Below are 25,192 nucleotides of genomic sequence, written 5' to 3'. Positions count from 1 at the left end.
TTTAAACAGGCTCCAATGAATGTTGCTGTTACAAGCAATAGGGCAATGAGAAGAGTTAGTTCAGTTCCATCTAGAACACAATCACCAGCTTATGGTACTGGAATGTCACCGTCAAGAGGATCACTGCGAACGTCTCTAGGGAGTGCTTATGGCTCACCAGCATTAACTGAACCTCGGTCCAATAACTCTGCAGTGTATTTGTCCTCAACATTGCCAGCTCAGAGAGCAGGCTCTCCACATACCACACAGAGATCTACATCACCAGCTATAATTAGACGAATTGGTTCAGTTACAAGACAACCCACTAACTCGAGCAGAGCCGCCTCCCCATACCAGACTTTGGGCTCTTCGTTGAGAGTGGGTTCACCTCTCACTTTAGCAACTGCACAAACTAGAATAAACTCTCCACCCCCAGCTCAAACCGGATCATCATCTCCTGCACGGTCCACTATGACTGCTGTCCCTCAACGTATGGCAACACCACTACAAAGATCCCATGCCATTGATACCGAGTTTTATTGTCTCCAGTCACCAGAAATCTATGAGAGGATGATTCTACCACGACCAGACAGCCTTGCAGGTCTGTTTTGTGACAACAAAAAGTACAGCACTTTTCAGGCAAAGGTTTATTTTGGTGGGTAAATGATATGTAATCTGAAGTACCTCTTCTAGTATTTTAATTTTCTTTCCATAGTTAACATCTCAAACTTCCTAGTATTTCCTGCAAACGTAAAAAACTATATCAACTTCCTAGCAATATGCTATGACTTGCATTTATATACTACAGCAGTGGTTCTCAAAGGTGTGGTCTGTGGACCACTGATGGTCCACTAGGGTCTTCCAGGTGGTCTGTGGGCTAGTCAAAAAAAAACAAAGCACTGATGCTCAATGCCACTGCCGAGGCCATACGAGAGCACAGGCCAGAACTCTCATCCCCATCACTCACTCAATAAACTAGCTCCTGTGTGCGCGGCATGTGATGTCATAAGCACAGGCAACAACATTAGTTTTCTAAGCAAGATTTTGTTACTGTTACAACATACAACTGCAAGATCAGATTTTTAACACTTGCGGGGCTGAAAGCAAAGAAGAGGAACTGACTGAACGTGGAGCTCGACGTGAGACTGAAGCTCTCCAACTCAGAGCTAGGCATCACTGCATTGGTGTTTCATCAAAAGCAGCGTCATTCTTCCCGTTAATTCTGATGAGTTTTTTTGGAGTGGCAAGTGAAAGCTGGTAGGCTAGGACAAATAGGTGGTCCAGAGGGTCTCTTGCCCTGCCGAAGTGGTCCGTGGACAAAAATGTTTGAGAACCACTGTGCTACGGTATGCAACCACTTAAAAATAGTTTCAACAGAGAAAATATTAGTCATCCCACTTTGTATTTATGCTCACTTTCCTCTTTAAAGTATCAATATTCTGATCAACATTATAAATTGCAGTTCCTTAAAACATTACTTTTCCTTTTGAGCATAAGGACACAAAATAAGGCAAGAAACAGAAAAACTCAAACATAATTTGCGGTCACCCTTTTGACCTTGCCGTCTCATGTGACCTCGCTATACCCATTGCCTCAATTACAGATGAGACCAACTCTGATCGCTTCCGTATAATCGCTCACCAGTTGCACCCCGCCACCCCCCCCCCCCCCCCAATTCTCCCATCAACCCCACTCCCTTCTACACCCATCCCTGAAAAAAAAACTCCAAGTCACTTACTGCAACACTTTCTAACTGCCAACTGTCGAGCCTTTTGCCCTCTGGTCACCATGATGCAGCCATCAATCTACTTAATCACTTCTTCACTTCTACCTTTGATGCTCTTGTCTCCAGCAAAACTTTACTCACCCACCATTAAAGTTGTATCTGTAGTTTCTCATATAGTGAGTTCATAATTGCTAACAGGGAGGCAGGTAGCAGAGACAAAAACAGATTGGCTTTATGAATAATCTTTGGCCTTTTAGCATCAACTTAAATGCTTTAGAGATAATTAGGGGGAAAAGACTGCAAATGCTTTGTTCTCCATTTACCAAATATGAAAATAGAGATCTAGAAATGGCATGATAGAACTTTTTATTCTGTGTCGCTAACTTGGAACAAATGTTTTTTTACTTCAACTGGCTCCAGTTTTATCTTTTAGCTTCAACTTTCGCTATCTTCAGGCCATTATGTAGCTATGTGGTGCCTGTGTCAGTGCAGAATTTTTGTTTTGTACTCTTTGCTTTTACCTTTTAACAGTTTGAAATATTGTGGGGTGAGGGACGAAACTGGTGAGGAATAGTTGTGAATGGTTGTTTAATTTTTATTTCATCCTGGTTTGCATGGTGACTTGAGTGCTGAATTGAAATGTGACATCTCAACCCATTCCAAAATGCTTCAAGTGGGCTTTTCCTCACTTCTGCATTCATAATACTACCTTTCACTGCTCAAACAGTAAGCAGTCCCTATATTAAAAGAATGCAATTGTGTCTCTACCATTTAATCATACCCCACCAGGAGTATACTGTATATATTTTAACCCATCCGTGGGAGTATTTTATTTTGGTAAATTCACAGTATCGCACCAAAAGACTTACTGATTTGATTTGGAAAGATGAGTTTTTCGGAAAATGTCGCATCTAAAGCGAGAAAGATGTCAAAGGGATGATGGGTTAAAGAAAAGTAGTTTTTTTAAAATATAGGCATAAGGAATAATGAAACAAGCAAGAAAAATGAATTGCAAAAATGAGATAAATTATGATGTCTGAATGAAGGAGACATTATGCTGGCTAGCACCCAGGCAGGCTCTTGCATCACTTTAAAAAAAAAAAGTGATTTCATAATTAAGTCTTATGCTTAAAAATAAAAATTTTATCTTTAACATGTAAAAGGCCTTGGGATGTTTTCCTAAGAGAAAAGGAGTATATGCTGAGCCTTTGCAGGAGGAGTAGGAGAGGTGACTAAAAGCTGGTTTGAAAACATGTTTGTTGACGGTTTTTAAAGGTGGAAGGGAAACCAAGACATAGAAGTTTCAAAGTTTAGGGCCAAGGCAGCTCACAGCTCTGCCATAGAGGGTAGAGTAGGGCATGGATAATGCACAGCAGGTCAGTCAGAGGACTTGAGGGGATGCAAGACTGTAGAAGAGGTAGGATAGAGAAGGGCCATGGAGGGATAAATAGGTAAGGACATAGAAGAGTCATAGAATGATACAGCCTGCTGTGTCTGTGCCAGCTCTTTGTTTGGGCTATCCAGTTAATTCTATTTCCTTACTCTTTCCTCAAAACCCTAAAAACCTTTCCCTTTCAAGTATTTATCCAATTCTCTCTTGAATGTTAATATTGAATCTGCTCCCCGTGCATTCCAGATCACAACAACTCACTGTGTTTACAATATCAAAAAAAAATTCCTCGATGCCTCTGGTTCTTCCATAAATCTGTCTCTCTGGTTACTGACCCTCCTGCCATGGGAAACAGTTACTCTTTATTTACTCCATCAAAACCCTTTATGATTTTGAACACTTCTATCAAATCTTCTCTTTACTCTAAAGAGGACAACCCTGGCTTCTCCAGTTTCTCCAGATAACTGAAGTCTCTCATCCCTGGTACCATTCTAGTAAATCTCTTCTGCACCTTCTAAGGGCTTGACATCCTTGCTAAAATTTGGTGCCCATAATAGAACTCAGTGTTTCAGCTGAGGCCTAACCCCCAGTGTTTTCTACACGTTTAGTATAAATTCCTTGCTTTTGTACCTATTCCTCTATTAATAAAGTCAAGGACAGTCTTTTTTAACAGTCTTCTTGACCTTCAAAGGTTTGTGTTCCTGCCACCCCTTTAAAATTGTGCCATTTAGTTCATAATTCCTCTCTCCATCCTACAAATATGCATCACTTTCTCTGCATTAACTTTCACCTGCCATGTATCTGCCCATTTTACCATCTGGCTATGTCCTCCTAAAGTCTGTTACTTTCCCCTCATTGTTTATTATATTTCCGAGTTTTGTTTCATCTGCAAACCTTGTCCAGGCCAGTTATGTCAAATACAACAGTGGTCCTTATACCAACCCTTGATGAGTCCCACTATATACTACCCTGGAGAAATGGGTCTGCCTCAAAACAGAATTGCCCCTGATTCCCAATAGCCTCTCTGCTCCTGAGTCCAACTGTTTTCAAAGCCAACATCTTTCCAAAAGCCAACTGCTTGTCTGAAGCCACCAGCTCTTCAAAAGCCTCACTAAAAGCCAACTCACTGACTGTCTGCAGCCACACAGATCAAAAAATCAACACACGCCCCTGCATCATCTATCTCCCTAGAAATGTGGGTTGTCCTAGATAGCAATTTAATTATTTCCAACTCCAAATCCTCTTTGATTCCTGATACCCATATGAATAATTTAAAGGCCGATGGAAGTAGCTGTAGACAAATGATCTCCAACAAGTTAGGAGGAGCTCCCATTATTTCGGGTTTCCACGCTTCCCATTATGACCGTAGTAAATAAACGTGAGCTACCCTTCGGTTTGTAATCACCCTAAGTTTGTTTGCCAGCTTCACAAACCAAGAGTTTTCATTTGTCTTGCATTAAAAAAAATTCAATTCCAAATTATTAGTTACCTCTAGAAAATTAATATAAATCATGAACCAGGTTACTGTAGCAATATTTACTGTTGTCCCTTGGTTTAACGCACTTCACCTCCTTGCCCCTCACTCTCATGGAATTCCCATTGCCAATCTGTTTAGCAAGAAACAAAAGATGGGTCTTCTCTTGTCCCATTGCCACACCCTATTGTCATTTAATCACTCTTGCCTTCCACCCTATTGCAGACCTTCTGTTTGTTCACCTCCCCACTTCCCTGGCTCTGTACTTGCTTAAAACCTGTTAACATTTCTGAATCTTTCAGTTCTGATGTATGGTCATCAAAATGTTAACTCTTGACCTGTTGAGTATTTCGAGCATTTTTTGTTTATATACCTCAAATGTTCGCTGCTGATTGCACAATGTTCACCATTTGCAACTCCTCAGATACTGAAGCAGTCAGTGTAGAAATGCAGCAAGACTTGGACAATATCCAGGCTTGGGCTGATAAGTGGCAAGTGGCATTCGTGCCACAGAAGTGCCAGGCAATGACCATCTCCAACAAGAGAGAATTCAACCATCTCCTCTTGACATTCAATGCATTACCATTGCTGAATTTCCTCTATCAACATCCTAGGGGCTACTGTTAACCAGAAACTGAACTGGAGTAGCCATATAAATACCGTGGCTACAAGAGCAGGTCAGAAGCTAGGAATCCTGCAGCGAGTAACTCGCCTCCTGTCTCCCCTAACCCTGTCCATCATCTACAAGGCACAAGTCAGGAGTGTGATGGAATACTCTCCACTTGCCTGGGTGCAGCTCCAACAACACTCAAGAAGCTCGATACCATCCAGGACAAAGCAGCCCACTTGATACCCCATCCACAAACATTCACTCCCTCTACCACCGACACACAGTGGCAATAGTATGTATCATCTACAAGATGCACTGCAGCAACACACCAAGGCTCCTTTAAACAGCACCTTTCAAACCTGCGACCTCTACCACAGACAAGGGCAGTAAATGCATGGGAACACCACCTGCAGTTTCCCCTCCAAGTCACACACCATTCCTGACTTGGAACTATATTGCTGTTCCTTCACTGTCGCTGGGTCAAAATCCTGGAACTCGCTTCCTAACAGCACTGGGTTTACCTACCCCACATGGACTGCAGCGGTTCAAGAAGGCAGCTCACCGTCACCTTCTCAAGGGCAATTAGGGATGGGCAATAAATGCTGGCCTGCCCTGCAATGCCCAAATTCCATGAATGAATAAAAAAAAACTTTGTTTTTTAGAAACACACTAGTCAGTCAGCCGCAATAATTAACACCTGATCAGGTACCCAATTGTTCACTAACTTGCAGTTTTAAAGTAAGAAAATGATTAAATTTCGGGTCGATAGCACGTTATCTGTACTACTTATCCACTACTTATGAATTACCATTCCATTTAGCAATACTTGCAGCTCTGTGCCCAAACAAATCCTATGAAGTGATTTTTACATGAGTATTTTAGGGAGCCAATATAGGCCAATGAAGATGTTTGTGATGGTCATGCGGAGGTCTGTGTGGAAGAGGATGATGGTAATGGTGCTTTGGATGATTTTGTGGTTATGGCTAGTAGAATTTGGAGACAACAAAGAAGCACCTGAACTTAAGGGCAACAGACATGGATGAGGATTTTGGCATCAGTGGGAGCGGAACCAAGTAACGTGGCAGGGGTGGAAGTAAGTGGTCTTGGGTGATGGATAGGGTACGTAGTTTGAACTTCAGCTGTTGGTCAAATGATGCCAAGTTTGTGTGCAGTCTGGTTTGACCTGAGTGTGCAGCAGAGAGGGATATAGGGTCATTGGTATAGGTGTAAAGATTTTGGAATGTGTGCAAGACCAATAGCTTTAGTCTTCATAGTGTTGAATTCTGGCTCATGCACAACTTAATTACATAGAATTACGATACAGTAGTAAGTCATTTGGCCCAACCAGTCCGTGTTGGTGATCATCCTCCACATGAGCAGTAGCCCTAATCCCATCTGCCTGCTCAGTTCTAATATCCATTTTAATCCTCTTTCGTTCAACCATCAATCTAATCTTAAATCATTAGCACAGGTAGTGAATTCCAGAACCTTGCAACGACCCTTTTTAACAAAACCTTTCTGCTCTTTGTCCTTAATCTCTTGCATTTGTTCTTGTATCTATGTCCTCTTGTTTTAGACCCTTCAAAACTGGTTTGTTTCTATCTACTATGTCACATACCGTTGTAATTTTAAACACCCCTCTCACATCACACCTTGATCGCTCTGTTATAATGAAAATAATTCTAAATTGTTTTTGTTTGTTCTTGGGATGTGAGCATCACTGGCAAGATCAGCATTTATTGCCCGTTCCAAATTGTCCTTGAACTGAGTGGCTAGCTAGGCCATTTCAGAGGGCACTTAAGAGGCAGCCACATTGCTGTGGATCTGGAGTCACATGTAGGCCAGACCAGGTAAGGACAACAGATGACCTCTCCTGAAGGATTTCAACTGTTGAAATGTTAATAGGGAGTCTGAAAGTATAGAGATGATTGTGTAGTCAAGGGAAGTGGTGGAGAAGTAGAACTGAGTATCAAAGGCATACCATTGGAAGTGCCCCCCCACCCCCCCCAAAAAATGTGCATAGGTGATGTCATGAGGGGCCAAGAATGGATCCTAAGGGGCACCCCAGAGATGAACCTGTGGGAGTTGAGAATAAAAGCCATGATATGCTGGCTGTATTGGAACAAGTAGGAGTAGACATTACTCGAGGACAGTACTCCTGAGGTGGAGGAGGATAATGTAAACCACTGTTAAAAGCTGCATAAGATAGGTCAAGGAGAAGTGCAATGATCGTAGTCGTGGAGGATATTATTGGTCTCATATGGTGAGTAGGGTGTGAACTCAACTGAAGGAATTAGAGCAGGAATTTGTGGGAAAAATTAGACAAAAATTAATGGTGGAAGAAATGTGAAACATTTGAGGATTTTTGCATCTGCAGAAATTCCTTGTGGAAGAAGATTTTTTGCAGTCTGTTTCACTTCAAAAGAAAACTAAATGCCAGTAAAACTATTTCAATGCAGTGCACTTGAGAATCATAACTTCAAGTAATGCCAACTGTCATTATCTGACGTGGTATGCCTTGTACCAAGGCCGCAAGATAAAGTGACAGCATGTCTGTTGCTAGCTGATTATAAAGAGTTGCCTCAGTGGCTAGACAAGAACAGCATCTACAGTGGCGCAGTGGTTAGCACCGCAGCCTCACAGCTCCAGCAGCCCGGGTTCAATTCTGGGTACTGCCTGTGTGGAGTTTGCAAGTTCTCCCTGTGTCTGCGTGGGTTTCCTCCGGGTGCTCCGGTTTCCTCCCACAGCCAAAAGATCTGCAGGTTGATAGGTAAATTGGCCATTATAAATTGCCCCTAGTATAGGTAGGGGAATATAGGGACAGGTGAGGATGTTGTAGGAATATGGGGTTCGTGTAGGATTAGTATAAATGGGTGGTTAATGGTCGGCACATACTCGGTGGGCCGAAGGGCCTGTTTCAGTGCTGCATCTCTAAATCTAAAAAAAAAATCTGAAATAAATGTAGGGATAGAGGGAGTTTGGATGTGTCAAAATGAACCATATTGTCTGGATCAGTTAGGATTTGAGATGTGGCAATGGATGTTGATTCCCTAGGTTGTGAGAGTGTGGGAAGTAGAAACAACCAATCTCTGGTATGAAGGTTATTTGCAGATTTTGAAGCAAATTTTCCCCAAGGATTTTAACTCTTATATTTCCACTGGCTTCCAAAAAGATCTGAAACTAAGCAGAGCAGATCCAGAAAAATCATATTTTCTTGAGCCTGGAGGTTCATCTGGAGTTTCCAAGGATTTTTCCTTGCCTCTACTTCCCACACCACCCACCCACCTCCTTTATCTATATCTATATATTATCCTGCAGTGACATTGCAGATGCAGGGTCAGTTTCCGTACATATGGTGGGCACCCAAATCTACCTCTCCACCACCTCTTGAGACCCATCAACTGCCTCTATTATAAGACTACTTGCCTGACCTGTTGTCTTGGATGGTCCTACATTGGTTCCCCACCCCATGTTTAAAATCCTTGTCTTTAGTTCACTTAACCCCACCTCCTAATGCCCTGAAGCCATAACTTTTTTCCCATCTCTTCCTACCACCTTGTCCAAATAATTGCCTTTAAAAGAAATTGAATATTGAAGGGAGCAACATTGTGTTGTCATTTTTCCCTCATGGAAAAAATTAAATCAAATCACCTACCACAAAATATAAGCTTACATAGGACATTTCCATTATAAACATATACATTGGAATATAGATAAGAAAAAGTTGCCACAAAAGTGTGATACAGCAAGAAGGCTTATTTCAGACAGGTATTGCATGCAGACTAAGATTATATTATAGAAATGACAATACTACACAATTAAACTGTTTAAGAGCAATTGCACTTAATTCATTTCTGTAACTGTTGCACTGTTCCCCAGGTTTTGGGGAGGTTTTTTTTTCAAACAATGTACAAGAAAGGAAAAAAATTTGGACTCTGAATGCTGTTCATTCCTGTGACTGCCAACTCTTCTGTATTGTTTGCCCGACATTACTACTCCCACTAATCCAAACTTGCTTTAAAAAATTAAATTTTCTAGTAATTCAAAGTAAGCAACTTTGCATAAGCAGTAAAGGGGCTGCTGTTTGCTTCATGCATGTTGTGTTCTAAACTAATTCTAAATTATTGTCCAAATAATTGCCTTTAAAAGAAATTGAATATTGAAGGGAGCAACTTTGTGTTGTCATTTTTTCCTCATGGAAAAAGTTAAATCAAATTATAATTCACACGCATGGAAGTACAAGGTAACGTACCATCCCCAGGGGAGTGTTTTTCAGTCGGTGGGTGTTGTAAATTGCCACTTGATAAATTTCACGCCTGCTGCCTATTCAAATTCTAACCTTTATTTTACCTGTTTAGTTTTGCAAATATCAAAAACTGAGACAGTGTGGTCATATTGCTGTCAGACTGGAGTCTGATTCTAGCCATGATTTTGCAATTGATTTGATGGCATTTCTTTAATTTTTAAGTCTATCCAGCTGAATTGATCCATATTTCATTAATTCAAACATTTTAAAAAATGTTCATGGAAAAGCTTTGGTTGTGCCAAATGTTATGTAGGAAGATAGGAACAGGAGTAGGCCATTCAGCCCCTCGAGCCTGTCCCGCCATTCAATAAGATCATGGATGATCCGCGGCCTAACTCCATATACCTGCCTTTGGCCCATATCCCTTAATATCTTTGCTAAACAAAAATCTATCTATCTCCAATTTAAAATTAACAACTGTTCTAGCTTCAACTGCTGTTTGTGGTAGAGAGTGCCACACCTCTACCACCCTTTGCGTGAAGAAGTGCTTCCTGACATCTCTCCTGAACAGTCTGGTCCTAATTTTTAGACTATGCCCCCTAGTTTTAGAATCTTCAACCAGTGGAAATAGTTTATCTTTATCTAGTTATCTTTTCCTGTAAATATCTTGAAGACTTCAATCTGACCACCCCTTTAACCTTCGAAATTCTAGCGAAAACAGGCCTAATTTGTGAAATCTCCTCATAACTTAACCCCTGTAGTCCAGGTATCATTCTTGTAAACCTACGTTGCACTCTCCAAGGCCAATATATCCTTCCTAAGGTGTGGTGCCCAGAACTGCTCACAGTACTCCAAGTGGGGTCTAACCAGGGTTTTGTACAGCTGCAGCATAACCTCTGTGTCTTTATACTCCAATCCTCTAGATATAAAGGCTAGCATTCCATTCGCCTTTTTGGTTATTTTCTGCACTTGCTCATGGCATTTTAAAGATCTATGCAGCTGGACCCCCAAGTCTCTTTCAACATCCACTGTACTTAACCTCTTCCCATTTAGAATGTACCCTGCTCTATCCTTTTTTGGTCCAAAATGGATAATCTCACACTTGCCAGCATTGAAATCCATCTGCCACAGTTTTGCCCACTCACCTAGTCTGTCAGTATTTCTTTGCAATTTTATGCTATCATCTGGACTGTCTACAATGCTGCCTAACTTTGTATCATCGGCAAATTTGGATATATGACTTACTATGCCATCATCCAAGTCGTTAATGAATAATTGAGGCCCCAACACAGATCCCTGCAGGACGCCACTAGTCACATCCTGCCAATCGGAGTACTTACCCCTTATCCCCACTCTCTGTTTCCTATCACTCAACCAGCTTCCTAACCATGCCAATAATTTGCCCTCAACTCCATGGGCTTCTACCTTAGTTAACAGTCTCTTATGTCGGACTTTATCAAATGCCTTCTGGAAGTCCATATAAATAACATACATAGACATTCCCCTGTCCACTACCTTAGTCACCTCTTCAAAAAATTCAGTGAGATATGTCAGGCATGACCTCCCCGTCATGAATCCATGCTGGCTGTCCCTGATTAACTGAAATTTTTCTAGGTGTTCAGTCACCCTATCCTTGATTATAGACTCCAGCAACTTCCCCACCACAGATGTCAGGCTAACTGGTCTGTAATTTCCTTGGTTCCCCCTTTCACCCTTCTTAAAAAGTGGAGTGACATGTGCAACTTTCCAATCCAGAGGGACCACTCCTCAATCTAGGGAACTCTGAAAGACTATAGTTAGGGCATCTACAGTGTGCTCCCCTACTTCCTTTAACACCCTCGGATGGAAACCGTCAGGTCCTAGGGATTTCTCACTCTTTAGTTCCATTATTTTCCTTGTTACTGATGTTTTACTTACGTTAATTGTATTAAGTCCCTGTCCCTTATCGGCTATTAATTTTTTCAGGACTTCCGGCAAGTTATCCTCCTTTTCAACTGTAAATACTGAGGCAAAGTAATTGTTCAACATGTCTGTCATTTTCCCATTATCAATGACAATATCTCCATTTTCAGCTTTTAGTGGGCCTACATTGCTCTTAACCACCTGCTTTCCCTTTATGTAACTATAAAATTTCTTATTGATTTTGATGTCCCTTGCAAGTTTCCTTTCATAATCTCTTTTAGTAGCTCTTATGAGCTGCTTTGTGACCTTTTGCTGGTCTTTGTGTCGATCCCATTCGGCTGGATCTGTGCTGTGTTTTGCATTTTTGTAAGCCCTTTTTGTTTTATGCTATCCCGAATCTCTTAAGTTGTCTGTGGCTGTTTTTTCTGTAAAGTGGAGCTTTTCCCTCTCGGGTATATACTCGCTCTGTATTTCGTTAAATGTTTCTTTAAATATTCTCCACTGTTCTTCAGTCGTTTGACCCATTAACAGATCTACCCAGTTTACTGTGGACAGTCTCTGTTTCATCCCGGTAAAGTCAGCCTTACCCAAGTCTAAAATTCTTGTAGCTGATTCATGCTTTTCACTTTCAAATGCTAACTTGAATTCGATCATGTTGTGATCACTATTTGATAAATGTTCACGCACAGTTAGGCTATTAATTAAATTTGGCTCTTTACTCATAACTAAATCTAATATTGCCTGTGCTCTTGTTACACCTCGGACATATTGCTGTAGGAAACTATCCCGGACACATTCCAGAAATTCACTACCTTTCTGACAGGTGCTAGTCTGCCTCGCCCAATCTATGTGTAAGTTAAAATCCCCCATTAATACTACTCTGCCTTTGTTACACACTTGCCTAATTTGTGCATTTATACAATCTTAACACCTCAGAACTGCTACCAAGGGGTCTATACACAACACCTATTACAGTTTTAGATCCTTTTCTGTTCCTCAATTCCACCCATAAGGTCTCCACTGGATACTTTCCCCTCATTATATCCTCCCTCACCAATGAGGTGATATTTCTAATCAGTAAGGCTACTCCACCCCCTCTGCCATTTTCCCTGGCCCTCCTGTAAACTTTATAACCAGGTATATTTAGTTTCCAGTCCCGACCATCCTGCAGCCACGTCCCCGCAATGGCCACCACATCATAATCTTCCATTTGAATTTGCGCCTGCAGCTCATCTAGTTTATTCCTTACACTCCGTGCATTTGTTTATCGAACTCTTTTTTTATTTGTGCTATACCCCCTAACCTGTCTCTCAGCACTGATGATTTATTCGCCTGTTTATTATTTGTCTCTTCTGGTTTAACCAGTGTACCTCTTGCAGTTTGGTAACAATCAGCCTCACCACTAACCTGCACTCCTACCTTCTCCTTTAACTTACTGTTTTTCCATGCAACTGAACCCTTCATTTCCCCACCCCCCCCCCCCCCCCCATTATTTAGTTTACAGCCCTAGTTATGCGATTTGCCAGGACTCTGGTCCCAGCATGATTCAAGTGGAACCTGTCCCATCGGAACAGCTCCCTCCTGCCCCAGTGCTGGTGCCAATGTCCGAATTCGAACCCATTTCTCCCACACCAATTTTTGAGCCACGCATTTACCTCTTTAATCGTATTGACCCTTTGTCAATTTGCTTGTGGCTCAGGTTGTAATCTGGAGATTATTACCTTTTTGGGTTTGCTTTTTAATTTAGCCCCTAGCTGCTCATATTCCTTCAGTAGAACCTCTAACCTCGTTCTTCCTATATCGTTGGTGCCTGCGTGTACCACGACAACTGGATCGTTCCCGTCCCACTCCAAATTCCTCTGCAGCCCAGATGAGATATCCCGAACCCTGGCACCAGATAGGCAACAGAGCCTTCAGGACTCTTGATCCTGACCACAGAGAACAGTGTCTATGTCCCTAACTATACTATCCCTGATTACGACTACATTTCTCTCTTCTCCCCCCACTTGAATGGCTCCCTGTACCATGGTGTTGTGGTCAGTTTGCTCATCCTCCCTACAGTCCCTGCTTTCATTCACACAGGGAGCAAGAATCTCGAACCTGTTGGACAAGGACAATGGCTGAGGCTCCTGCAGCACTACCTCCTGGATCCCTCTACCTGCCTCACTCATAGTCACACCCTCCTGACCCTGACCACTGGTCGAATTCAAGGTAGTTAATCTAAGGGGTGTGACTGCCTCCTGAAACACAGCGTCCAGGTAACTCTTCCCCCTCCTTGATGTGTCGCAGTGTCCGAAGCTCAGACTCCAGCTCATCAGCTCTGAGCCGGAGTTTCTCGAGCAGCCAACACTTTCTACAGATGTGTTCACCAGGAACCACAATGGGGTCCACCAGCTCCCACGTCATGCAGGTGCAACACATCACCTGGCCCTGCATCTCTATTTTATGTAACTAGATTTTAATTTGTTGTTTAAATTTTCAACTGGTCTTTAGTTTTTTTTTTAAAAACTGCTTTAGTCTTTAGTTTATATACTTATAAATCAATCAAGTTTTACTCTTGTTGATTCAATTAAATTAAATTAAAAACTTACCTGAATAGTACCCCCAGCTGCTTTCTGTTTCCCGGCTCTCACTGTTCAATGCACAAATATTCAACCAAAAAGACAGCTCAACTTTTTAAAAGTCACCTTTTTAGTAAATACTAGGCAATAATGGCTAACCTCTGGATAAGGCTTCTGTCCTTACCAAGACTCAGCTGTCCACTGAGCACAGGAGCAGCAGGTTATGGTAAGAACCAAGACTAAATGAAGACCCGCCATATTTCAGTTTTATTCATGGAAAAACAGCCAAGGTGGTATCCCGATCTGGACACTACTCTTGGTGACTATTGAAGGTGGTGGCACAGGTTCAGAAAACTTGTAGAAAAAAGTTATGCATTTCCCCGGTTGCAAAGTGAGTTTATCCAGTAAGTAGCTGAGTTAACTAATTTTAAACAGGGCAACAGTACAGCAACACTACTACATTTGTCCTTTTAATTGCTGTCGTGATCTCTGTTAGAAGTGCATTCAGCTTGAGATCAGGCCCCAAACACTCCTTTCAGGTGAAGCAGCAATTTACTTGTACTTCTTTCAGTGTAGTATACTGTATTCGCTGCTCACAATGTGGTCTCTTCTACACTGGGGAGACCAAACGAAGACTGGGTGACCGCTTTGCGGAACATCTCCGCTCAGCCCGAAAGCATGACCCCGAGCTTCTGGTTGCTGGCCGTTTCAACACCCCCGCCCCCCCCCTGCCCCCCGGCCACTGCTCTCATGTTCACATCTGTGTCCTGGGATTGCTGCAGTGTTCCAGTGAACATCAACGCAAGCTCGAAGAACAGCATCTCATTTACTGATTAGGCACAACTCAGCCTGCCAGACTGAACATTGAGTTCAACAATTTCAGAGCATGACGGCCCCCCCCCCCCCCCCCATTTTACTTCTATCTTTAGTTATTTATTCTTTTTTCTTTTCTTTTTTGTGTTTTATTTTAGTTTGTTTCTACTGTGCCTACCCACTTTTTTTCATGTTTGTGCTTGTGGCTGTTCAGTTTTCAGTCCATTAACACCCTATCTGTACTAATGCTTTGTCTTTCAGCACACCATTAACATATTGTTTGCCTTTGTTCCATGACCACCTGGTCAGCTATTCTGTGTCCTTGTCCTATCAATACCCACTCTTTTGTTACCTCTTGCCCCACCCCCGCTTTACTTGCTTAAAATCTTTTACATTTCTTATGTCTGCCAGTTCTGAAGAAGGGTCACTGACCTGAAACGTTAACTCTGCTTCTGTCTCCACAGATGCTCCCAGACCTGCTGAGTATTTCCAGCACTTTCTGTTTTTATTGCAGATCTCCAGTGTCCGCAGTATTTTGCTTTTAAGAATAGAATTGGGTTCAGCTGTGATGATTCCATGAGAGAATTTATGCCACAGCATAAATAATGGCCAATGGACATGGTACTGGAGAACAATGGATAGCCAATCCAAAACAAACTAATGCCTTAACGAGGGCATGACTGTTTTTCAGACAGTTGCTCAAGAATAAGACCTTTCTGAAAAATTCCTTGAAAATTTAAAATATTAAGCATTGTTTACAGTATATTTTGAGAAGTAATCCTTTTCTTTGGTAACTTATGCATTTGAATCTCAGTTGATCCCTTGTTGCTAACTCTCCAACCAGGTGAAATCGTCTCTAAAACCTTTACTAAATCTCTTAGCCTTCTCTTTTTCAATGGAAATAGTTCCAGTACTTCAAGTCCCTCCTCATTACCATGGTTTCCATCCCTCCTGAATCTGCACAATGTGGATTCTAACATGATGGTAAAGGCAGAAAAGGTGTCCAAACCCCACACCGAAAACAAACAGATCCTATGCATATGCAAAATAGGGCCTAATGCTTTTGATGCCCTCTTGTCAAAACTACAATAAAGCTGGCTGGCTGCATGTGATGTAACCTTGTACATTGTTTTCACTCTGACCTTTTGAGATTATGATTTGTTTATTAGTATTCCCAGATATTTCGACTCCATTAAGTTTCTTGTCTTTTAAGGAATAAGTGGCCTCATTATTCCAAAATGAGCCACCTCATACCTGGCTATATTGAATTTAATTTACCATGTATCCACCTGCTATGCAAACTTGTTTGTCATCAAGTGTTTTGGTGCAATCTTCCATGTTATTAAATATACCCACCAATTTAAATACCAACATATGAATTATGAGCAGGAGTAGGCCATTCGGCCCTCTAGCCTGCTCCACCATTTGATAAGATCATAGCTGATCTGAATGTGGCCTCAACTCCACATTCCTGTGTGCCCCCTTAACACTTGACTCCCTTGTCTATCAAGAATTTATCTAACTCAGCTTTGAATATATTCAGTGACTCAGCCTCCACTGCTCTCTGAGGAAGCGAATTCCACAAACTAACGACCCTGAGAATCCTCCTCATGTCCATCTTAAATGGGAGGCCCCTTATTTTTAAACTGTCCTCTAGTTCTAGTCTCACCCACAAGTGGAAACAACCTTCCAGCATCCACCCTGTCAAGTCCCATCAGAATCTTGTATGTTTCAATAAGATCACCTCACATTCTTCTGAACTCCAGTGGATATAGGCCCAAATTTCAATACCATAACTCCAATTCTTGAATCCAAATCATTCATGTAAATGGTAAACAGCAGTCCCAGTACAGATCTTTAGGGGATGCTACTTCCTACTTAGTGGCAGTCCGAGAAACTTAAAACTTCCATTAACACCTACCCTGTTCCCTGTTTGTGTCCATATTTCAGTCCATTCTGATACCTGGCCCCTGATCTTTGAGTCGTCCATGAGACCCACTTCCTGCTCTCTTGACCCTATTCCCACTAAACTGCTGTAGTCCCATCACAACGAGCCCTACCTAAATCTAGAATCTTAGTAACTGTTTTGTGAATCTCTCTTTTCAAACACTACCTTGAACTAACTCAATATGATCACAATAAGATAAATGTTCACGTCCTGTTAGGTTGTTAACTAAATCCGCTCATTACTCATCACGAAATCTGATGTGGCGTGCCTCTCTGTTGGTTCTAGGGCATGTTGCTGCAGATAACTATCCCAGGCACACCGAAGAAGGTCAGTACCTTTCTAATGTGTGCTAGTCTGTTTATCTCAGTCCAAATGAAAGTTAAAATCCCCCATTAAAACCACTGTATCTTTGCTACATGGTTGTCTAATCTCTGCATTTATACAATCTACCACGTTATAGATGCTATTGGGGGACTATACACAACTCCCACTACCATCTTAAATCCTTTTTCTATTAATTCTACCCAGAAAGTGTCCGCTACCTGCCTACCTCTTGAAAAATCCTTTCTTAATATTGAAGTAATTTCATCCTTAATCACAAAGGCTACCTCTCCACCTCCACCATTTTCCCTTGTGTGTCAACTGTGGCTGAGTTGATAGTGCACTCACCTCTGAGTCAGAAAGTTGTGAGTTCAAATCCCATTCCAGAACTCGAGCACAAAAATCAAGGCTGAAGCTCCAGTGAAGTAATGAGGGAGTGCTGCACTCTGGGAGGTGCTGTCTTCCAGATGGGGTGTTAAACCGAGGCTTTGTCATCCCTCTCGTGGCGATAAAAGATCCCATAGCACTATTTCAAAGAGTAGTAGGGGAGCCATCCCAGTGTTCTGGCCAATATTTGTCCCTCAATCAACATCACAAAAGGAGATTATCTGGTCATTCTCATATTGCTGTTTATGGAAGCTAGTTGAGCACAATTGGTTGTAAAGTGCTTTGGGCATCCTGTGGTCATGAAAGGTGCGATATAAATGATCTCTGAGCCAGAGATTCAAGACGGAGACATCTACTGTAGATGTAGTCGGTCGGGACAGTGTTGCTGTCTACAAACTCACATATACAGCAGTCCAGATATACAACCTGCTGTGCAATGTCTTAGTTGAGATTACTTGTAACTACTTTTAGTTTGTAATTTTTTTCTTTTTCTATGCACTAAGAGGCTGAAAAAAATTTGAAATGCCTAAATTTATTAGACTACTATCTAAACTTAACAGAAATAAACTTAAGGCCAGACCCTGATTTGATCAAGGGGGGAAATGCACTCACCAGCTGCATATCAATCAGCTGCTTCCCTTCGGTTGACATCACTTAGGTGTTTTTATCCCCCCTCTCTGATGCTTGCACTTCCTTGTCCATTTTGAAGATAGAACTAATCCAGAATACTTGACTTTCTATAGGGGGGTCAGTTAGCTCAATTGACTAGATGTCTAGACTGTGGTGCAGAATAATGCCAACAACACAGGTTCAATCCCTAACTATAATAAAAGCAAAATACTGCGGATGCTGGAAATCTGAAATAAAAACAAGAAATGCTGGAACCACTCAGCAGGTCTGGCAGCATCTGTGGAATGAGAAGCAGAGTTAACGTTTCGGGTCAGTGACCCTTCTTCGGAACTGACAAATATTAGAAAAGTCACAGGTTATAAGCAAGTGAGGTGGGGGTGGGGCTAGATTGGACCAGGCCACATAGCTGTCCAAAAGGTCACTGAGCAAAGGCAAACAATATGTTAATGGTGTGTTGAAAGAAAATACACTGAATATTGAACAGCAGCAAGTGCAAACCTGAAAAAAAAACCCTAACTGCCTGAGTTAGTTCTTGGGGCCTGCTTCCTCACTTTCTCCCATAGTAATATCATGGCATATGCCAGTATTTGCAAGCCCCAGACAACAAGGACACCACATGGTGGTTTGGGAGGGGAGGTGATGAGACAGAGAGGAAAGCTAGCAATATGACAATGTGAACTTATTTTTGGGCGGCACAGTGGCTAGCACTGCAGCCTCATAGCTCCAGCAACCTGGGTTCGGTTCTGGGTACTGCCTGTGTGGAGTTTGCAAGTTCTCCCTGTGACTGCGTGGGTTTCCGCCGGGTGCTCCAGTTTCCTCCCACATGCCAAAGACTTGCGGGTTGATAGGTAAATTGGCCATTGTAAAAAAAAATTGCTCCTAGTGTAGGTCGGTGGTAGGAGAATTGAGGGAAGGTGGGGATGTGAGGGGAAAAAAATGGATTTATGTAGAATTAGTATAAATGGGTGGTTGATGGTCGGCACGGACTCATTGGGCCGAAGGGCCTGTTTCGGTGCTGTATCTCTCTATGACTGTATAATAATGCCAGAGGACTAGCAAATTAACAAATTTAATTTCTATCAACTTTTTTGAAGGTAGAAATTATATTTGTTGCTTGCCGGACCTCTGCCATTTTTCCTTTATCCATTGAATTATTTTACGTTTGGATACTAGTGCCTGTACTCTCTCCTGCCTAGGTTTTTTGAGTATATACAGATGCAAACTATCAGGACCTGGGACTTTGTCTTCAAGTTTGGCTAGTTTATCTTTTATCTCCTTTCTATCTTAACTGTTAAAATAGGCTGGGTTTGCTGACAATGCAACCACTAGGTGGCGCAGTGCTTGCACATGTGCAAATGCAGGCTCTACAGCTGGAATGTCAGTGTCTGCGATGTTCAGGCAGCTGCCAGGATTAAAGATGGTGCTGCTCAACTTATCACAGAAAATGCTCATGGCTAGATCGTTCCAGCATTAAGTTAGATGGGAGCCCAGTAATATGCTGCTATGTAGTTATAGGATACTAACTGTAATCCTCAGATCCATTTATTTATTATATATATATATATATACAGCACTGAAACAGGCCCTTCGGCCCACCAAGTCTCTGTCGACCATCAACCACCCTTTTTTTTTATATTAATCCTACACTAATCCCATATCCCTACCACATCCCCACCTGTCCCTATATTCCCGTACCACCTACCTATACTAGGAGCAATTTATAATGGCTAATTTACCTAACAACCTGAAAGTCTTTGGCTGTGGGAGGAAACCGGAGCACCCGGCGGAAACCCATGCAGACACAGGGAGAACTTGCAAACTCCACACAGGCAGTACCCAGAATTGAACCCAGGTCCCTGGAGCTGTGAGGCTGCGGTGCTAACCATTGCGCTGCCATTTAATATTCCATTAATCCTATTAAATACAAAAGGAATTTTGTGATTGAATTTCCATCGGAAGATAGTGAATTGGCACCACAATAGATGGAAAAGAAAATCGGGCAGAGTATAAAATGTGCTGCCAGTTCGTTATTGTGATTCGTTTACATGACTGACCAGAACTGATTTTACTCGAACGCAGCTACTAGCTCCCGCTCCACTGGCCACTCTTTTTCCCCCCCTCGGCAACTTGCTTTCTCCCCCCTCCTCCCTACCGGCTGCTTCCCCTCAGCCATTAACTCCAGACCTCGCTGCTTCCCACTCACTTCCCCGGCCAATTGTTGCCCGCTCGCGCCATCCCACTCTCCAGTCGGCCACTCACTCCCCAACACCCTCCCCACACCGCCCCCCCCCCCCCCCCCCCCCAGCCACGAGCACTGGGCCCCGCTGCTTCCCTCCTCTCCCATGTTTCATCAGTCTCCATGTGCTACCCGAAGGAGCAAGTGGTGATGGAGCGAGTGGCCGAGAGAAGGGAAGCAGCACAGCCTAGAGTTGGTGGTTGTGGGGGGGGGGCGGGGGCGAGCGGACGGAGAAGTGGGGTGGCGCGAAGCTAGGAACAATCAGGGAGTGGAGGGGAGCACAGAGGTCTGGAGCAAGCAGCTGAAGGGAAAAGCATCGAGGCCTGGAGCGAGGGGGACAGCTCCAGCCTCAAAGTCTCCCATTCAGCTGCTCCCTCCTGCCAAGTGAGGGGCTGGATACCCGATGACGCTTTATCGCGCATGCGCGAAGGTGGACCTGGCGCGGATACGCAATGACATTTGTGCTGCATGATGACATCCCGCGCATGCGCCACTAAGTTCTGGCAAGATGTAACTGCACGTGTGCGCAGCTTGGCGCACTCCGAAGACATCAGTGGGCTGCTGCGTTGTCAGGAATTCCTTTGGTTAAAATATTCCTTTCAACTTCTCTACTGTTGTAATTTCCTCTTCAATGAAAATTGAAGCAAAGTGTCCTTGCCATTTCAGTTTCTTCTCATATGAGATTATTTTGCTCATCCCTTGGTTGTCATCTCTCTATCTTTGCTCTCCTCTATAACTTGTGTTTACACACTGCTTCACTATTTTTTCTATTCTCTGATACTTTCATTTCATATATTCTCTTTACCTTCCAAATTGTCTTTTCAACCTCTTTCCAAAGCTGCTCATATTCCCTTTTGTCATCCTCCTCCTCCTCTTTGTTTATGTACTTTGTGTATGCCTTTTTCATTAGATACAATTTTATCCTAATCTCTCTCTCTATCAATGGAATCTCATTCTTGGTTAGTTTGTTCTTACATTTTAGTGGAATATATTTGTTCTGAATGCCATGACCTGCTTTAAATATTGCCCATTGGCATCTGTTAATATTTCATTAGCTCCATCCTTATTCCCTCATTATTGGATTGCAAGGTAACAAACATAATCCCACTATTCAAGAAGGGAGAGAAAACTGGGAACTACAGGCCAGTTAGTCTTCCGGAAAATGCTGGAATCCATTATTTAGGATGTGGCAACAGGACACCTAGAAAATAATATGATTAGGCCGAGTGACCAATCTAAGTTTTTTTTTGTGGATGTAACCAGCAGGGTAGATAAAGAGGAACTTGATGTAGGATTTCCTATAGGCACTCAATAAGGTGTCACACGAAAGGTTGTTGCACACAATAAGGGCTCATGGGGCTGGGGGTAATATATTACCATGGATAGAGGAGTGGCTAAAGAACAGAAAACAGTAGAAGCAAACAGGTCATTTTCAGGTTGGTAGGCTGTTGGTAGGCTGCAAGGATCAGTGCTGGGGTCTTGACTATTCGCGGTCTATAATTATGACTTAAGTGAAGGGATGAAGTGTAATATATTCAAATTGAATGGCAATACAAAGCTAGGTGGGAATGTAAGCTATGGGGAGGCTGCAAAGGAATATTGACCAGTTAAGTGAGTGGTCAAGAGGGTGATAGATGGAGTATAATATGAGCAAATGTGAGGTTATTCACTTTGATAAGAAGAATAGAAAAACATTTTTTTTTTTAAATGGTGAGAAACTGTTAACTGTTCAGGGGGATTTGGGTGTTCTTGTAGAAGAAAGAAAGACATTAACATGCAGGCACAGTAGCAATTAGGAAGGCAAATGGTATGTTGGCCTTTATTAGTAGGAAGTTGGAGTGCATGTTTTGCTGCACTTGTACAGGTTTTTGGTGAGACAACACCCAAAGTACTGTCTACAGTTTTGGTCTCCATACTGAAGGAAGGATATTCTTCCCTTAAAAGGGGTGCAGCGAAAGTTGATGAAATTGATTCCTGGGATGCGAGGGTTGTGCTATGAGGAGAGATTGAGTAGGTTGGACTTATGCTGTCTGTGGAGTTTAGAAGAATGAGACCTGATCTCATTGAAACAGAAATTCTGAGAGGGCTTGACAGGATAGATGCTGAGGCAGTTTCCCTTGGCTGGACAGTCTAGAAATAGGGAGCATAGTCTTGTGCTCAGGGGATGGCCATTTTGGACTGTGATGAGAAATTTCACCAAAGGGTTGTGAATCTTTGGAATTCTCTACCCCAGAGGTCTGTGGAAACTCCTCATTGAGTATATTCAAGGCTGAGGTCAATAAAATTATGGCCTCTATGGGAATCGAATGATATGAGGATCGGGTGGGAAGGTGGAGTTGAGGTCAAGGATCAGCCATCATCTTATTGAATGGTGGAGCAGGCTCGTAAGGCGATATAGCCTACTCCTGCTCCTATTATGTTGTAATAGATTTTTCCCAATTAATATTTTCTTTGTACTGTCTCTAATCGTCTCAATCATTATTGTAAACTACACGACATTTCATCACTGCTCACTAGATGTTCTACCACCCCTATTTCATTTTTCTGCTCCGCTTCATTTTCCATTATTGTGTCCAGCAGTGGTTCTTTGAGCTTCTTGCACATGAGATCAGATAAAAGTCTTGTACACATTATAAAAACTCCATCCTTTACTGCCCTTTCACTCACTGTCAGTTTATTTGGATGTAGTTTGATTTTTTTTGTTACTCATTTCTTAGTTTTGCCTATATTTTTCACCCTCTACTACTTTTCCACTGTTGGTCTGTGGTATAGTAACAGTGTGACCAATCTCTCCTGTTTCAATCCATGTGGATTCTGTTTCTATCTCTTAATTATGTCCTTTCTTGTTACTACCATTGGTATTAATGGTTAGCACAGCTACCTCATCACCTTCCTTCCTAATCATTTCTCTATACATTATAGCTGCAGTTCTGAATCCTGCCCTATCTGAGCCATTACTTAAAGCTATTTTTTCACTTCTAATAATTGGCTTAAGTTCCCATTTTTGTTGATGCTTTGTACATTGATATACAGACAATTTAATATGCTGTTATTTTTCATTACTCCTGCTTTATTTTAGCAAGTCTTTACTACTTCCTGTAACCTTTTCTGTTTCCTGAGTGCTTTATTTTTCTCACTTTGTACGCTAACATTTTCTTTCATCTTTCTTTCACTTTGTTATTCTATCCACTCAACCCCAATGCATTGCTATTTTAATGACATTTATCCTTTATGCTAGGACCTTGGTCCCAGCCTGGTTCAGGTGTAGCCTTTTGTAGTGGCACAGCTCCTTCCTGCCCCTGTACTGGTGCCAATGTTCCATGAACTCGCAACTCTCTTTCCATCACGCATTTACTTTACTGATCCTTTTATCCCAATTAACACATGGCTCAGGTACATTCTCAAGGTCCTGGTTTTTAATTTGGACCCTAGTTCCTGATACTCCATTAGCAAGACATCCTCCCTGTTCTTCCTTATGTCATTGGTTCCAACATGGATCACAGCAAATAGTTCTTGCCCCACACCCCTTTCCTCTTTCAGGTTCCTTTCCACCTTTCCAGCCACTTTAAAATTTCTCTTAACCTGGTACTAGATAGGCAACACTCCCTCTTGCACTCTTATAACAACTGCAGAGGATGCCAATAATTTCTCTCATAATTGAAACCTTAAAACTAAAACCTTTCTATTCTCCTTCTTCCCTGTCTCCTTTCAATTGCCTCCTGTTCCATGGTTACTTGGTTAGCATTCTGACCATCTTCCCCACAGCCGCCTTCCTCATCCCTGCAAGTGGCGAGTATATCATACCAGCAGACCGGATCGGTTTCTGCAGTTCCTCCTTATCTGTCATCACTGAGTTCCTTGTTCCTTTCTGATTGTCCGTCAGTCACCATCAGGTGTCAGCCTTGACGCAGTGCTCCCACTCTCCTCTGAGTCAGAAGGTGCAGGTTCAAGTCCCACTCCAGAGACTGAGCACATGAATCTCAGCGGACATATTGGGATAAAATGTTAAACTGAGGCCATGTCTGTCGTCAGCTGGACAAAATAAAATAGTGGAGTTCTTGCTGGTATCCTGGCAAATTTTATCCCTCAACATCAATGAAAAGAACAAATTGTCTGGTCATTGTCACATTACTATTTGTACAGCCTTGCTGTGTGCAAATTGGCTGCATCATTTACAAAGTGACTATGCTTCAAAAATACATAATTGGCTGGAAAGCATTTGGGACATCCTGAGGTCATGAAAGACACTACATAAATGCAAATCTCGTGTCAAGAGTGTTTCTATCTCGCACTCTAACTGAGCTGGAGTGACCCAAGACATAGAGCCAGACTTTGCTGTAGCAGCGCATCTTAATGGTGTCTGCCACAAGTTCGACTTGCCCCTGCACCCCTGGACTGAAAACTTATTCCCACTAAGTTGCCAAAAGTGTGAGCTGATAACAGAGCAAGGGAAGCTGGGTATCTAGGACCTAAGTGTAAGGGCAACCAACTGTGTAAATCCTTTAAGAATATAAGAAATAGGAGCTGGAGTAGGAAATTAGGCCTCATGGCATTGGAGATAATGGGCAGAATTTTACAGCCCCGAACAAGCAAAAGACCAATTAAGGGCTTGGGGAGCGAAAAATCCTGGCCTGACTCTGCAGGCCTGGCAGAGGTGGGCTCGCCACTGATTTTTCAGCTGGTGGGCGGGGACTCGCGCCCAACAGCAAACTCCGGCATTAGCGTGGATTGAGGATTGGTTAATGAACAGAGAATAGGAATAAACAAAGCATTTTCGGGTTGGCAGGCTAGTGGTATACTGCAAGGATCTGTACTTGGACTATTTGCAATCTATATCAATAATTTCGATAAGAGGATCAAGTGAAATGTATCCAAGTTTGCCGACGATAGAGTTAGGTGGGAAATTAAGTGAGGAAAATGAAAAGAAACTGCAGAGGGATATACAGTTTGGGTGAATGAGTAAGAATGT

At 42.4% G+C, this 25,192-nt stretch overlaps 1 protein-coding gene across 3 annotated transcripts in view; it reads left to right on the top strand.

The window, feature by feature from the left end:
* The window catches only part of pkp4 (plakophilin 4), a 218,474-nt gene that overhangs the window by 97,883 nt on the left and 95,399 nt on the right, over window positions 1-25,192 (top strand). For all 3 annotated transcript variants that reach the window (XM_068035282.1, XM_068035283.1, XM_068035284.1), the window contains exon 6: window positions 10-634. In XM_068035282.1, the coding sequence (XP_067891383.1) occupies window positions 10-634 (625 nt within the window). The remainder of the gene's footprint in view (window positions 1-9; window positions 635-25,192) is intronic.

This window comes from Heterodontus francisci, chromosome 7 (assembly GCF_036365525.1).
Source record: "Heterodontus francisci isolate sHetFra1 chromosome 7, sHetFra1.hap1, whole genome shotgun sequence".
Classification (NCBI taxonomy): domain Eukaryota; kingdom Metazoa; phylum Chordata; class Chondrichthyes; order Heterodontiformes; family Heterodontidae; genus Heterodontus; species Heterodontus francisci.
The sequence above is the reverse complement of the archived record's forward strand: the minus strand, read 5'-3'. Positions and strand labels throughout refer to the sequence as shown.